Raw genomic sequence first — 15790 nt, forward strand, 5'->3', positions numbered from 1 at the left:
GAGGACGGCCACCCCCTTAGGTTCTACTGGTTAAGAGCATCGCACGCATAATGGCATAGATGTGGGTCCTAAAGGTGGCAAGTTATCTACTCGTCTACTTCCGCTTCCCTTTTCCTTTACAATTGATTTCTGCACTTCAATTCAAACCACAAAAAATTTTCTCAGTGCGTTTCTTGGTTTCATTCTCTTTTGGCTTCATAAAGTTACTTGACTTTTACTTGACTTCTGCACAGACTAATTACTTGACTTCTGCACAAATACCTGTGTAAGAATAGAAAGTTTAGACTTAGTCTTTCTGATTCCTTCATTAGTCAGAACTCGGCAAAGAATGCTCCACAGTTATACACTTTACCAAGTACCAAGTATAGTATGGGATAAATCATCACTGGCAATCAGTGTTATGCCTCCGGCCTGGCGGGAGTCCAATCCGTGCAATCGCTTCAAAGTTCGACACCCGCTGAGCGGACAGCCTGACTTCAATAGTGATTTGCGCGCTCAGCTGCTTCGTCCTGCTAGACAGCGCACCACGTACGTACTCGCATCCCGGTGAATCTTCAATCTCGACGTTGACGAACTTCAGCGTGATGTCTCCGTCGGCGGTGATGACCCAGCGGCAGAGCTGGTTGGACTCGTACGCCTTCGGGTAGCCCGGGTTGTAGAGACGGGCCGGCCGCGAGAGCGCCGTCAGGTTGCCTCCGCAATCTGCGAGTAGTTAAAGAAAAATGGCCATTAAACATTTTTTATTCAGCCCTGTAACACTCGCGCATTTATTCTCGCGGGTGTTTACTGTTGATGGTGACAGCGGGCCGCTTATAACTTACGCAAAAGAAAGACAGAAAGCGACAAAAATACGTACGCAATTTCCCCAAATGTTGCAAACCGAGTGCATAAGGGTGAGAATTTGCGAGCTTCACATTTTGCACGTGCAGGATAGCGGCCTGTCTAGGACGCGTTCGAAACACAGGGCGTCCTTAAGTATGACAAAATGTGCCTGCCTGCGATGTGTAGCACACCTTCCTTAAAGGCTATTTTTTAAGCTGGAGCAGGTATTCTGGAATAATCGTGGGAAGTTCAAGTGAATCCCTACCCAATTTTTTTCTCTCAACAGAACTCTTGATCGCGTGCCGATTTCATCAGTGGCAGCTGCATCATCGTCACAAGCATAATCGTAATTAAGGATTAACAAAGCAACGCGTGGGTGGCACCCTACTCGAAAAAATTCCGCACTGACGCTGAGAAAATGACGTTGACGCCAGGAACTTTGTCAGACGCACTGCTACACTGCTAGACTATGGATTATCTTACACTGGGCCTGTTCCATAACCCTCGCCGAGCCGTACGTAGGTAAACTGAAGCACCGTGGTAACCGAAGGCCGTGAGTGTTGCAGGCCGAAACATGTCGGCATGCTTTCGGTGTGAGCGCTAACTAGAGTTGTTGTGCTGGAATCTGTCACCTGTGTTGCATTCCTCCATGGCCACTGACGCCCTGCTGCAAGAGAAAACCCACAGCTACGTGAACTCGACTAATGCCGGTGTGGCCCTTCTCTCTATATTCCCAAAAGACGTGTGTTTCCCTCAAAACAAATATTTGAACATGTGGAAAGTTTGCAGACGTTTTCTAGAGTGCCATAAAGCAATATAGGCGAATGCATCTCTGGCCTTAATCCTGTTCTCGGCTGTAATTGTCAATAGGTTTACCACCAACAAACCGTTCGGAATTCCATGGGTATAAATTGGGCTGAAAGTAAACGTACGTGTTAACAACTTTAGCTCGTAGACAGTCCAGAAATGAATGTAAGAAAAAGAGTTTACACACACAACGCACGTGTTGGAATCTATGTGAAGCGAATATGTACAGTTATACGCAATGCGTACAGTTTTGTTTATTTTCATTTAATGGAATTGGGAAACCAGTGAAGTGTCAATTTTTTACGCACCGCACGGGTCACAACTTCAATCTGGCGCAATGCTTATGCTTAGGCCCTACGCCCATTGTTTCCAACTTCCGAAGCCAGTTTTCCTCAAAATTATATGAGGAAATCTCCTCGATTTCCCTAGATATTTTTGTAAGCTGCAGCCACTCAGTTTATCAATATGGTTATCTTGAAAATAAACTTATTTATGCAAATAGACAGCAAACTTAAAATTAAGTTTACTCCCAAGCTCGCTTCTAAACGCTTAAATAACGAAGTCACTGCACTCAAGCCGAAATGATGTCGCAGTACAAGTTGTGTTAGCCAGATTTCTTCGTGCTAACATCGCAGCCTCGTGCTTGAAACTACACTCACAGAAGAAGGTGGCACCCCATTCAAGCGTACTTTGCTCCACACTCAAAACAAGTTTCGACAACCGCAAAATGCCAAGGTTGTCACGTCAAGATTCGAACTGCAAGGAAGCTGGCACCGGACGACCCTTACAGAATGCAGCAGCATCGAAACAGTGTGCCACTTCACGGCACCAACATCGCGCATGTGCAATAAAATTTTCTTCCAAGCCGTGACGTACTGACGGAACACCAGCCCGTTTAAGCGCTTACAGGTAACTTACACCGAAGCACTCACACATGCGTCCAATTTTCTTTTTACTTTCACCCATGCCGAAGCTCGGCAAAAACACGTTGTCACCGGTATTCTGCCATGCGACTCTGCACAATGTTGCTCTGTTTAGGGCACATTGGCGCGCATAGTCAGCAACGCGCACCACCACCGTCTTGTCGAGCTCAGCGCCATGTATAAGTTTCCGCTTATGCCGATATTTACTCGTGCTGCTTTTTTAATATGTGTGTTACAGATAGGTATTTTAGTCAAAGAGTGTCTTAATTTACAGCGTTGTTGGGCTCCATCAAGGAGCGCAGGAAATCGGCACGTTGTCATTTACATGGCGAGAGGCGTTCACCACGCCGCAGTATACGACCACAAGTCACAATTTATTAAGTAACAAAGGAACTACAACAAAAAATTTGTTTTAGTTTTGAAAACCCGACGTTTCCAAGCGCGACCGGTAACTTCAGGGGTCAGATGGCGTGAGGCGTAGCAGTGCTTACATGCGTTCTTCATTTTTTTTTTTTTTTTTTTTTGCATGATAACGCGAATATAATTTGCGCTGACTGAAATCTATATACACGGGCCGTCACTTCCAAACCACGTCACAAACTTCGGCAGTGGTTTCTCACGTCTCTTAGCGTTTCCCTCCTCCAGGTGTCGGCACATATTTTCCCCAGATTCGGAAAATCTTTCCTGAACAATACCTAAAATCCCTAGATCTAGCCAGTGTTCCCTGAATTTGGCAGCACTGACCACACCGTACACAGGCTATGCCGAAATACAAACGGTTGTTCACGCAGATGCACACTGTGAGACATCGACGCCGTGATGGCATGGGGACGAATGCTATGTTTGATTCTTGTTGATCGAGGGGAGAATAGTGATTACCAGGCTTATGCCATCGCCATTCACCATAAATCACCATGAATGATACAACTTTGTCAATGTCGTTTATTTTCGCAGAGCTACGTTATTTCGTAATAGGTTATCTTGTCAAATGTCGGGTTTGCTATTCGAGCTTGCTCAATCGCTTCGGTATGATAGGTTTCGATCGGGATGACATGTGTCGAGAAGCCATAGGTTATTATCGATCGTGCGTTCATCAAGACGTTTTCTTTTTTTTTTGCATTTTCCTGTGAGCATGCGGCAAGTGATCTTGCAGGCATTGATCACTTGCCTTGGCCATACATCACTTTACTGTGTTCACAAGTGAACACAGTAAACGTACACGTTTGTCCCGTTTTCTGTCTGGTCCTTGTTCCCATCGCGCTGTCGTTACTACAATGAGCCATTGCCAACTAGCCTTCCTAATGAGTTTAGTATACGTTTCGACCTGTACAGCCTCGTTTTTTTTTTTTTTTTCGTAGTTGCACTGTAATGCTGGCAAAAGTGGCGTAATACTACTTATAGTTGGCAGGTCAAGGTCAAGGTCCCTGTCCCTGTCTTTTTCGTTCCAAGTTTCATTTCAATGCCTTTTTTGTTACCCTACATGCGCTGAAAGGCCTCAGACAGTATAATTTGACGAGACGAAAGCGGCCAGATATTTAGATCCCACAAAGGTCGCCAAAGAAAGAACTTGTCTCCAATGAGTGTAATGTTTAATCACGTGCTTTGGCCTTCGAACTGCGTTCATTGGGCTGTTGCCTTACTGAGGGGCTGCCAATAGTTTACGGCCGCTGTTGTAGAGGCATATGTGTATTGATGGCGTATCGCGAGCACGCAATACATTTGCTCAAGATAACAAGATGCTCTAGAACATAGGTAGGCAGAGTCAAGGTAAAAAAAAATTAAATTGTGGGGTTTTACGCGCCAAAACCACTTTCTGATTATGAGGCACGCCGTAGTGGGGGACTCCGGGAATTTCGACCACCTGAGGTTCTTTAACGCGCACCTAAATCTAAGTACACTGGTGTTTTCGCATTTCGCCTCCATCGAAATGCGGCCGCCGTGGCCGGGATTCGATCCCGAGACCTCGTGCTCAACACCATAGCCACTGAGCAATGACGGCGGGTCGTCAGTCAAGATCAAAGTCGTGGGCGTTTGGTAGGCATGCATCACTGAATCACGAAATAGTAATAGTTCATGGGCGAGCATGACGGTGACCAAGTTCATGTGAATGTCGATGAATAATCTCCAAATTGTAGGACATCGCTTCGCCATCGCACTGCAGCCTCTCAGATGTAGCGTGATAACCTATAAGTCTTCCCTTAATAACTATTCAGGCATTGAGTTGAATATGCCCCTCTAAAGCGCTTTAAACCAGTGAGCTCAATTGACGCTTTTCTTTAATCGAATCGCTCATAGGCGTAGAAAACAGACTCGTCAGAATATCGCTATGCACATCCGCGGGGAGTTGATAGGGGTCTTGGTAATAACGCAACAGAAAAGAATGTTTTCCGTCACGCGCAATGTTCGACCCGTTTTGTTTTCACACCAAGCGTGCCATCACGATGAGCGTTCCTCGCCCCCTACAGAAGCCGCATTCCCACTCAGGCCGTTACTCACTTCTGGAAGTTCCCTGGCTGCCGAAATTCTTCCGCCGTGATCGTATTCGCGGCATCTTGGTACTACGCTTGTTCTAACCACGCGTGGGTGATACCTTCAAACTCCTATACCGTGCAGATTACCTGTTAAGTCCACTCACACGCACTTTATCACACTCGCCTTTTTTTTACACACGCACCATCGTTTCGCAAATGGCTGTCGCTGTTGCAGCCTCGTTTCACGACGAGGCCTCGTCATCTCGCTTCGCAACTTTCTTCATGTTTTCTTTTTTTTACGCTTTCTAGGAGAGTTGAGTGGCAACAACCCGGCGAGCGCGAAGATCGAGCTTGGCCGGGCTGCTAGGTACGTGATTTCGACACCGATACTCTTCACTTAACCTTAACCGCAAAGAAAGGAAAGAAAGAGAGAACGAAAGAAAGAAAGAAAGAAAGAAAGAAAGAAAGAAAGAAAGAAAGGAAGAAGGAAAGGTCGCCGTCTTTCCGGCGCCGTTAATTTTCCTTGTGTTCTATAAGACTTTGTCGATGCTGTTTACACGCTTTCCAATGCCTCGAGCTCGTTGCGCAATCTAGCGAGACACATCGATGAATGTTGCACCATTCTCTCTCGCGCGTCAGCTCGCTGAGTGGGCTCGCGGCGTACGGGGCGAGACATTGTGACGGGTTCCCCGATGCGATTTGCTAGATGTAGGCTGTCAAAGGTGACGTAGTCACGTACACAGCAGTCTGCGAATCTGAGGTGTGCACGTCTGCGGGCGTTGAGAAAACGAGGTCGTTTAGGACACTCGTTTCTTTCTGTTCGCTGGTACTGCGTCGAAAGATAAGAGAACGGAGCTTATATTAAAGACAGCCAGAATAGCAGCAGCAAATGTGTGGTTGGCTACCTTTCATTGAGGGTAGTGCCGAGGCCTGGCAATCTGTGAAAAAGTTTTCTTTTTCTGCAGGCCACCTTGTTTCGCCTGTGTAACATTGCGGAAATGAAGTTCTGATTGATTGATTGATTGATTGATTGATTGATTGATTGATTGATTGATTGATTGATTGATTGATTGATTGATTGATTGATTGATTGATTGATTGATTGATTGAAATTAGTAAACTATATGAAGTATGAAGATATAGAAAACAAAGTTGGGCGGGACACTATTTTATTTCTTACGTTCAGAGAAGAGAGGGTAGTATATTTAAATGATTGCAAGAAATATATCGAAAGAACTCGGTCAGAGGAAGGGAGTGCTAGTTAGTCCGTGTGGGTTTTGTGTTCGTGTCTGTTTCTGTATTTCGCGTTAGCATACCCTGTAATTAGAACGCCCGAAAGAGAAATTGGGGGCAGTCAAGTTACAAGGTCGCGTGTTCGACCTACAGCCACGTCTGCTTGAATTAGTGTGTTCTTTAGTGTACAAAGTCGCTTGAAAACTTAACAGGAGCCCTCCACTCTGCTGTGCAGTCAGTACGCTGCGCCTGTTTGAAACCTAGAACGCCATTGATTTAATCGAGCCGGCAAGCTGTAGGCCGAGGTGTGGACACTGGCTCTGAACGAGGAGCAAGTTATGGCTATTATTTTTTGCTGACTCACTCTTCGAACATAAAGTACTTTTCTTCCCATTTCACTGGCCACTCTCTTGGTCACGGTAGTCTGAAAACGAGCTCTTAAGTAACCGTACCAAGCAGCACGTACATTTAATTGTTAATATTGTTCCATCCACCTCCACCAAATATGTTACATGGGAAGACGTAGACAAGAAGCCATATATACAAGTATATTGAGAAGTGAATGCACTGCACTTGGCCAATAGAAAACAGCCCGCCCTAGCCTCTTATCGACGTGTTTACACCTATGGCCTCTTCATAATAACTGCTGGTCCGTAGCAGTATTATTCAGCCCATTTTAACGCGATAGCGTTCAGGAGCCCGCGTCGCAGAACATGCGGTGTCGGTATGTTATACATACCGTATTTACTCGCATAATGCTCGCACTCGCGTAATGCTCGCACCCCCCACATTGGCTATCAAAAATTGGAAATTTTTTTTTCCCCGCATAATCATCGCACCCCCAAAATTACTGCCGCGAGCCGTCTGCTTGTCGTAGCGATCGCCATGGTTGGGCGCGCGTGCTACTAGGCGGCGGTACTGTCTATCATCCGCTGCCACCGCCGCTACCGCTCATCCACTCACCACCGCTACGCCATTTTGCGAAGGTGTCTCCAGCTCTCCGGTGTCTCGTAGGCCTCGTTTGCCTTGTTCGCGTGTTGCACCGTGTTCTTTGTGCCACTTCGCCATGGGACGCTACGCAAGCTACACAGCTGCTTTTAAGCTAAAAGCTATTGAGTATGCGTTGGAACATGGCAACCGCGCCGCCAGCAGACACTTCGGCGTCAACGAGTTTTGCGTCCGGTATTGGAGACGGCAGCACGACGAACTCAAGACGACTGGTAAGACGCAGAAACCATCGGAAGATGAAGAAACCATCGATTCCAGTGTCGACACGGACTCTGATGAAGAGTACAATTGCCTGCAGGACGTACGCAACGCGAGTAGTGACGGGGAGGTTGCGCGCGGCAAATAAAGTGCTTTAGCAGCTTGAGCTTACGTTCACCTTGTACTTTCATAACGAAGGTAAGTTACGCTTGAAAGTAATGTTTTCGTTATATTTACAATTGCGGACCTGACAATCCTGATCCTGTACCCATTCATCTTTGCATTTAACACTCCGAAACATTTGCTTGAAAATTTTCCCCGCATAATTATCGCACCCCCAAACTTCGCGTTGATTTTCAGGGAAAAAAAGTGCGAGGATTACGCGAGTAAATACGGTATATATGCCACGCCTTGCTATATGACATTTGCTATACGCAGATTATATTGCCACACCATTCTTATCTCTAAAGTTGCTCACACCTTGTCTTACATTCTTGACAAAGTTATTCCTTGGAATTTTGAGAATGACAGCCCACAAACAAATGTCATGAAACAAAGCACAGAGAGCGCATGCCTTTTATGTTAAATCTTCTCGGACCTATATACTAAAAGTGCGAAAGAATAAAAGAAACCTGAAAAAGATGTGCAATTTTCTGGCGCGGTTGTGCGCTACCTCAGAGGGTTCGGCCCGCGCAAGAGGCCGCGTTTCTACCAGAAAGCTCGCCTTCGTGGATACCGTTCGCCGCCAACGTTTTCCCGCTGAACATTACGGTTACATCAGCTGCAGTTGCCGGGAAGCGTGAGAAGCAGTCAGGGATCTTTGTATGCCATCACGTTCCACTCTTAAAGGCGAAGCTCAAGCGTCCTCCAAATTTTTTGCCTCCGCTTCAGCAAACATACTATTATAACCTCTAACTCGTGTCATCTCGCTCCATCTTAGGCCTTTAACTTTCCTGATCTCATCATAGCTTATATTAGAACCCTGCCGTCCTCAACTTCGCTTCCATTCCCATGATTCCCATTGTGTTATTCTATTGTATTATTGTTATTATATTGTTGTATTATTCATCTTAGGCCTATAACTTTCCTGATCTCATCATAACTTATATTAATACCCTGCCGTCCTCACCTTCGCTTCCATTCCCATGATTCCCGTTGTATTATTCTAAAAGACCACCAGTTGATCTGTTCTGTGCATCTCACATGACCTGCCCAAAGTTCCCTTCTTCCTTCTCCTATTTTTTTTTTCTGAAGCTTACCTTGGGGCATATGTATTTGTTTAAGCAAAAAGCACGGAGGCCCTCTTCATGCAGAAATTGCATAATAGTGGCTTAGTGGACCTATCGTCCAGGAGCCAACGCCTACAACTGTCCCTCCGATCCGTTCGTACAGTGTGGTAGTTCTTTATTATATCCTTTCTCGGGTAGGCCTCGTTCCCTTCTTTTAACACCACCTACAATATTAGAAGCTATAAGCCCGCTCGCTGCCTAACTTAAAGTGTCGTCTTCCAGTATCTTGAACGTTATAAAGTTTAAGTTATTGCATATCTCATTACCGTAATCAAAAACGACAAGGTTCCTTCGGCTGAAACGAACGCGGCTGAATACGAGGGCACGCCGGACAGCGAAGCGAGCAGTCCCGAGTCCGACGAACCACGATTTGCACGTGCAGGCCCATTGCATACGATTGCGAACCATTGCCACGCTGATAGCTCGACGGTCATGCAAATGGATATCCCGCTTTGGTTTTATTTTTCCGTCACGCCTTTGAGAGGGGGGGCACCACAATTCCAAACCTGCTCTTGGCCGCTCGTAACCAAACCCGTTTTATAAATCCAGTCGCCGTCTTGATCGGAGAGCTCGCTCTCTTCTTACAAGCGTGCGTGTTCTTTCCCGCTGTCAATGCCTGCAGCCCTTCCCCCGCACACACACACATTTTTTTTTTCCCCTGCTCCCACAGCTTCACGACATCCGAAAGCGCGTTTGGATCTTACGTGCGCCCTCGCCATTTTCCTTTTCCGGCCTCCCTATGCATTTGCTGCTTTTGATGCAACGCAGCTCCTCCCCGTGCAAGCGGGCAGCAAAGCCAGATTATGCATTTTCACTAGTGAAGAAGCACCTATGCGGTTCCAGGAAATGACGACGTCGATTGCTTGACACGAACCCATGTGGGAACAGACCAAGAACGATGACGGTTATCACGATAGCAAATATATAAATGAAGACACGAGAGAAAGCAATCATAAATTCAATAAGGTAACCCGTGATGCAGTACTAAGGCTTGTATAAAGAAGAAAAAATAAAAGCAACTTATGTCCTTATGCAGCAACGTTTATCCTTATGGATAAAGGATTATCCTTATGGATTATCCTTAAAGCAACTTTTATCCTTATGGTACCCGGATTTCCCAAGTGTGTGGGTCACACGATTCCCCCTACGCAGACACGACGTCCGAACTTTTGTGCTTCGATTTCGCAGTTTTGAACGTCGACACTAAAGTGAATAATCAAGGCGTTAATTAGCACAGCTCACGTAATTAGTCCAATTATCGAGGAAATTTTTCATGCAGCTAACGTCCGTCTATAGCCTTTTCTGCCTAGCTGCGAAAACGTCCTGGGCCTAGATTGGTTTTATCGGTTTATATTTAAGTTTACCGGATTCGAAAAAAAAAAAACCACCAGGTATACGTATACTCGTGCATTTACCCTGCAAGCGACCTTCGTTCTGCGAGGTGACTCAGCCTTGACACGATTGCCGAATCGCAGATCTTGCATCTCGAAGTCGGGGTCAGAAAAGCTGGCACCGCGGCTGGCTACAGGCGGATTCCACGTGACCTTCGTGACCGCCGAGCTACGTGTGCAGTTTCCAAACTCTCGAGTCGGTGCGGCCAAAACAGAGTGTACCCTCTGTTCTCCCGCAATCTGATTAGCTGTTGTGAGGCCTCCCGAATGTGACCACCGCGCCCGACCGCCCAAGAGAGAAAGTTTATGGGACAAGCTACCGTAGCTCGGCGAACGCGGAGGAACAGCGGACTTCTGCGAACGCTCACGTGACTGTATGCGACTGTATCTCGTTTGAACTTTCTTTACTTTCTCCCACGCAGAGTATATAGCATGTCAGCGACATCTATACGGCGGCTAAAATCTCTGCCTTTCATTAATGGTGTCTCTCTCTCTCTCTCTCTCTCTCTCTCTCTCTCTCTCTCTCTCTCTCTCTCTCTCTCTCTCTCTCTCTCTCTCTCTCTCTCTCTCTCTCTCTCTCTCTCTCTACATTCTTATCGCGCCCTGCATACAGGATACACAAAAAAAACCGTCCACAGGCAGGGGCGTGAACGAAGTGCTTAATTTCGGACACGTTAGCGTTACAGTTATAGGAATAGGCACGTCACAAAATAACCCTTAGATGTATCATGTGTATAGCGTGTACCCCCCTTAAAGACGTTGTGCATGCACATTTCCTTCGTCTTCTTCCTCGGTGCCAGGCTTTAGTTCTATTTGACCTGGCATTCGGCAGAAATAGGTAGAGCTATCTACCTATTCATCGGCATCATCGGCAGGCTATCCTTATGTCCGCTGCCCCTGGACGAAGCCCTCTCCCCAGCGATCTGCAGTTACCCCTGTCTTCCGCTAGCCGATTCCAAATCGCGCCTGCAAATTTCCTAATTTCGTCGCCCCGCCTGCTTTCCCGCCGTCGTCGACTGCGGTTCCCTTGCCTTGGCACCCGTTCTGTAAGCCTAATGGCCCACCGGTTATCTACCAATCGCCACTGCGGATCGCCTAGCCCTTGCAACACTTTGCCACGACTTGGATTTAGTTCACGGATTCGCCGTACGCCCCTTCGTCGTTGTGCGCCCGGCCCCTGCACAACAATGGCAATTTTAAACTACCTGAGAGACGATGGTGGTTTCGATGAGATGGTTTATTTAGTTTGTATGTTTCGCACTGAGGCGTGTTTTGTGTATACGTGTATGACGTGCACTGATCGTTATCATTTCTAACCGTTCCTACACAGGAGTGACACGTGGTCTACATGTGCTACCAGGAAAAAAAACTCTCCAGCGTTCTTTACAGAGCCTCTCTCTCTTTCTCCAAGGCCTAAGGTAGTAACCCGAAAGAGTAAAGACGAAGAACGGTATAACGACAGTGTCAAAACATCAATATTGCGTGTATAGTCACATTACTCCTATACAGCCTGCGCCCCAGGGAGACTGCCTAATGAAATACGACGCATTTCGTATCCCATTCGCGGCGGTCAGAGAGAGTCGAAGCGAGCCATTTCCCACTGTTCTCGCATGACATACCGCGTGTTTCAGCGAACACGTAAACAATTGTCCGGACAGCACTGAACCAGCTGGACTCTAGACCATTTTCCGTAATGAAGGTCCTCGGACCCTGGCCGTTCGCGTCGATGGCACAGAAAAGCCACGAAAGCGCTGCTGAAATACCTCAAGTCGACAGGCCTTGGGAACCGTGTGTAGACTCGGCGCGAACCTTCCACTGTGCGCGAAACTGTGCTCTCTCTCGCTCTCGCTCTCTCTCTCTCCCTAAACAATTCTTTTTCTTTTTTATTGCCTGTGGCAGGTAGCACAATTCTACTCCATAAGCTGGTCTACTCGAGGAGGCAGACATATTACTTGCACAAAAGAATCGAAATGCGTAATCGAGTAATTAACCAAAATCCCTAATTAGGTTTTTACCTATTTACCTTGTGGCACGTATTGTGATCTATGAATTCTAGCAGGGAAATCCGCAAGATGGATCCATTTGTAACGAATTCTCAGGATGACGCCGGTTTCGAGCTATCAATTCCCGAACTTTGCGAAGAAACGCATTGGCGTTCCGCCTACTTTTGCGCTTCAACGCACGAAACGACGTTCTGTTAAGGAAGTAAGCGGAACCACGGGGCATTTTTACCGCAAGTTTGACGGCGCATATCTCATAAACGCTGTCATCCACACAATTATTTTTCAAGTCAATATGCCTTGCTGTCTCACCCGCTAGAACTCGTAAATTGCAATATGTGCCATAAGGTGATTAGTTAAGAACTTAATAAGTGAATATTTTCTTTAATTAGTTGATTATGCATTTCAATTTCTTGCGCAATTAATGTCCGCCTCTGTTGAATAGACCAGCTCATGGACTAGAATTGCGCCATTTGAGACGGTCAGTTTTTGTTTTCATTTTCTGAAGCTTTCGCTGAAACACCCTGTATTCACGGTATACATCTTCGCGGCGCCTGCAGGATCAACGCTTTCGCAACGCTGTGCAGATGCGACTGTCGGATGCGCTTCGCGTCAGGTCCTGGCGTGACTCATGACTGCGCTTTGATGCGCACGAGCGTGTGTGCATATACATAAGCGCAAACGAAAAGCGAGCGCGCATCGCTGGCTTTTCTGACAGCCGGTAAAGGGCTATATGCACCTCATTTGCATTCGTCCTTGCACGAGCGCGACACCACCGTGCACGTCGACAGGCGCGACGGCGGAGCACTACTTGGACGCGGTATATACGCACTGCCTGCAGTTTTCAATCCAGACTCCACGCGAAAAAATTCCAAAGGCAAGGAAAAATGGCGAATTTCAAATGCATTGTCATTTGCGAGCGATTGCAAAGCAGTGACTTACAGCCCCGGTAACAGCTGTCAAGAGCGCGGAAAGAAGGCGCTGCGATATGCATAGAGTTTGCTACACTAAAATTACTGGAGGGAACGCTGGCGCTGGTACACGGTTTTGCCTGGTCTGTGTGTCTGTGGTTCCAGACGGTCTTGTGGCTTCGCTCACAGTGCTTTATCCGCCGTTATGGGCCCACATTTTGAAGCGGTTCAATCTTTCTCAACGCAAAGGGCAATGCGTACGACTGTGTGTACCTGCATAGACACTGCGACTTGTGGCATCTATAACGAAATCCTGTGTTGAAAGATATCAGTCTGCAAAGCCGCGAAGCCGTTTGAAGCCATGAGTTTACGGCCAAATTCTAATTCGTGTACTAATCCGCGTACCAATCCGTGTACTAGCACACGTACTAATCCGTGTAGTAATTCGTGTGTTAATTCGTGTACTAATCCGGGTACTAATCCGCGTGCTAATACACGTACTAATCCGTGTAGTAATTCGTGCACTAATCCGCGTACTAATCCGCGTAATAATTCGTGAACTAATCCGCAGCACCACAACGGCGGCGCTGCGATCGATCATAGCAGGCTAGAAGCATTCCGGTATTGCGATATGCCTTTCTCTTGTTCTTTTTTGCAAGATGTACGAACAACGCCTTCGTCATATATCACGAAAGTATTCATGTATTGTGTACGAAATACATCGTACATCGCGACCGACACTTTTGAACCAGCGGATAAGTAGAATATAGAGCCGCTCATTGCAATAGATGTTGTTGAGCCTGCCTATAGTTAAGAGTCGAATTACCAGGTGTCGCCACCGCCGCTGACGCTCGCCCCTGCGCATCCAGTATTCCTTCACTAGCACATAACACGTCCGTGCTTGCGGACACCTCCCCGAAGCTTCAAGTTTCGGGCTTGCCTTATATTCTGTGGCCGCTGCTGCTACGTCTGCGCTTCTCATTTGAGCTACTCGTCATGCTGCGTGTAATAAGCGAAGCGACATTATAGCGACTCCTTAGTTTCTTTGCTACGAAGGAAAATTAACCATTGCACTGTGTTAGATAGCATACGCCAAACGGTTGAATTACAGTCGCCTACTAGTTTTTACACACCGAGGAAGATAAAACCAACGAAAACCTTACATGCTGCGCGCTTTCGGCGTTCCTGTTTTCTTCGGTGCTTGCGTCTACGATATCGTCACAGGCTTGTGCAGCTTCGCAGACAACGCTAGGCTTATCACTACAATAGCACTATATTTTCTCCTAAAGAATGCACCAGTGATCTTGTCTGGCTCTGCCAACAAGCGCTGCTCAGTACTACGATGCGAAAAACTACAAGACAGCACTCTCTTAAAATAGTACTCGCCTGTAATAATGTGCTCTACATGGAGAGTACAATACAGTATACTTCAAAGTACTGGAGACTTCCTTACAAACGTGATTTCTTAAAGGAGAACCCTTGTGCTCTTGGGCACCGCTTACGGCGTTGTACTCTCAAAAGAGAGTGGCACTCTCTGAAAGAGAGAGACGGAGAGAACAACACGTAGTTTTCATGCGCTATGTTTTTTCGCGTGCAACACAACGGACAATGAGGGACGACGCATTCAGTCGTATGAATGCGCAATTTAAAGCACAAACTAAAAGGAATGTGCAAACGAGTTAACGAGACAGAAATGGAGGCAAGCCAAAATGCCTGTAAAACAAAACACATGCACAAGCTTTATATATATATATATATATATATATGTCATGCGCTAGCAATGCTGTTTAGAGGATTCCCCCGTCGTGCGGAGAGGTATACAAGTAACAGGCTTGGCGCTGTAATAATGAAAGACAACTCGAACACAGGATCACGTGCCAGTAGATCATTGCAGTCAGCAATTTGGCTGCGCAGTACAAATAACAGTGCAAATGTTGTTCAGCACTGTTAGAAAAAAAAAACAGACGTCGTCACGGGCACGAAAATAAAAGAAATTTGGGAAACGCACGTAATATATATAAAAACAAAAGAGAGACGTGCGTAAGTGTTCCTTCGATTCTGCTGAGAGACATCGAGATTGATTTCGTAACGAGGTGCACTTGTGACCCGTAGAAAACATCCGCGTGGTCGGCGAACCAATGTCGCGTTCCTTTAATTGACCCTCCACCTCCCCCCAGCACAGGGTAGCCAGCCGGTACTTACACTGGCTAGCCTCCCTGCCCTTCCTTCCCCCTTCTCTCTCTCTCTCTCTCTCTCTCTATCTATCTATCTATCTATCTATCTATCTATCTATCTATCTATCTATCTATCTATCTATCTATCTATCTATCTATCTATCTATCTCTCTCTCTCTCTCTTCCACACACACACACACACATAAACGAAGGTTTTAATGTTTTGCTTACTGTTCACGTAACTCCCTTCTTTAGTTACACATTACACATTACAGTAAAAGCCCTCAGGTTGGGACCTTTAGGTCAATGTCATTTACCCTGACCGTCTCTACACATACATTTACCCTGACCGTCTATCTTGACACATACACTAAGCAATCAGCATGGTTGCGGTCACCCTACAAAGCTGAACGTTTGCTCAATTGACCATGCAAAAAGGTGAAATAATTACCTCAAATTCCACGTCGTAAACGATGTTGTCGTTCACCTGTGACACACACTTCGCCTTGACGAAGACAGTGTTCTCTTCAACAATCTGCTCAACACAGTGCACATGAGCCACC

At 46.5% G+C, this 15790-nt stretch overlaps 1 protein-coding gene across 1 annotated transcript in view; it reads right to left on the bottom strand.

Moving 5' to 3' along the window:
• The window catches only part of LOC140219883 (mannan-binding lectin serine protease 1-like), a 62100-nt gene that overhangs the window by 26025 nt on the left and 20285 nt on the right, over positions 1 to 15790 (bottom strand). The window contains exon 3 of the mRNA XM_072289970.1: positions 537 to 702. Coding sequence (XP_072146071.1) covers positions 537 to 702 — 166 coding nt within the window. The remainder of the gene's footprint in view (positions 1 to 536; positions 703 to 15790) is intronic.

The sequence above is a fragment of the Dermacentor andersoni genome, chromosome 8 (genome assembly GCF_023375885.2).
Source record: "Dermacentor andersoni chromosome 8, qqDerAnde1_hic_scaffold, whole genome shotgun sequence".
In the NCBI taxonomy this organism is placed as follows: Eukaryota; Metazoa; Arthropoda; class Arachnida; order Ixodida; family Ixodidae; genus Dermacentor; species Dermacentor andersoni.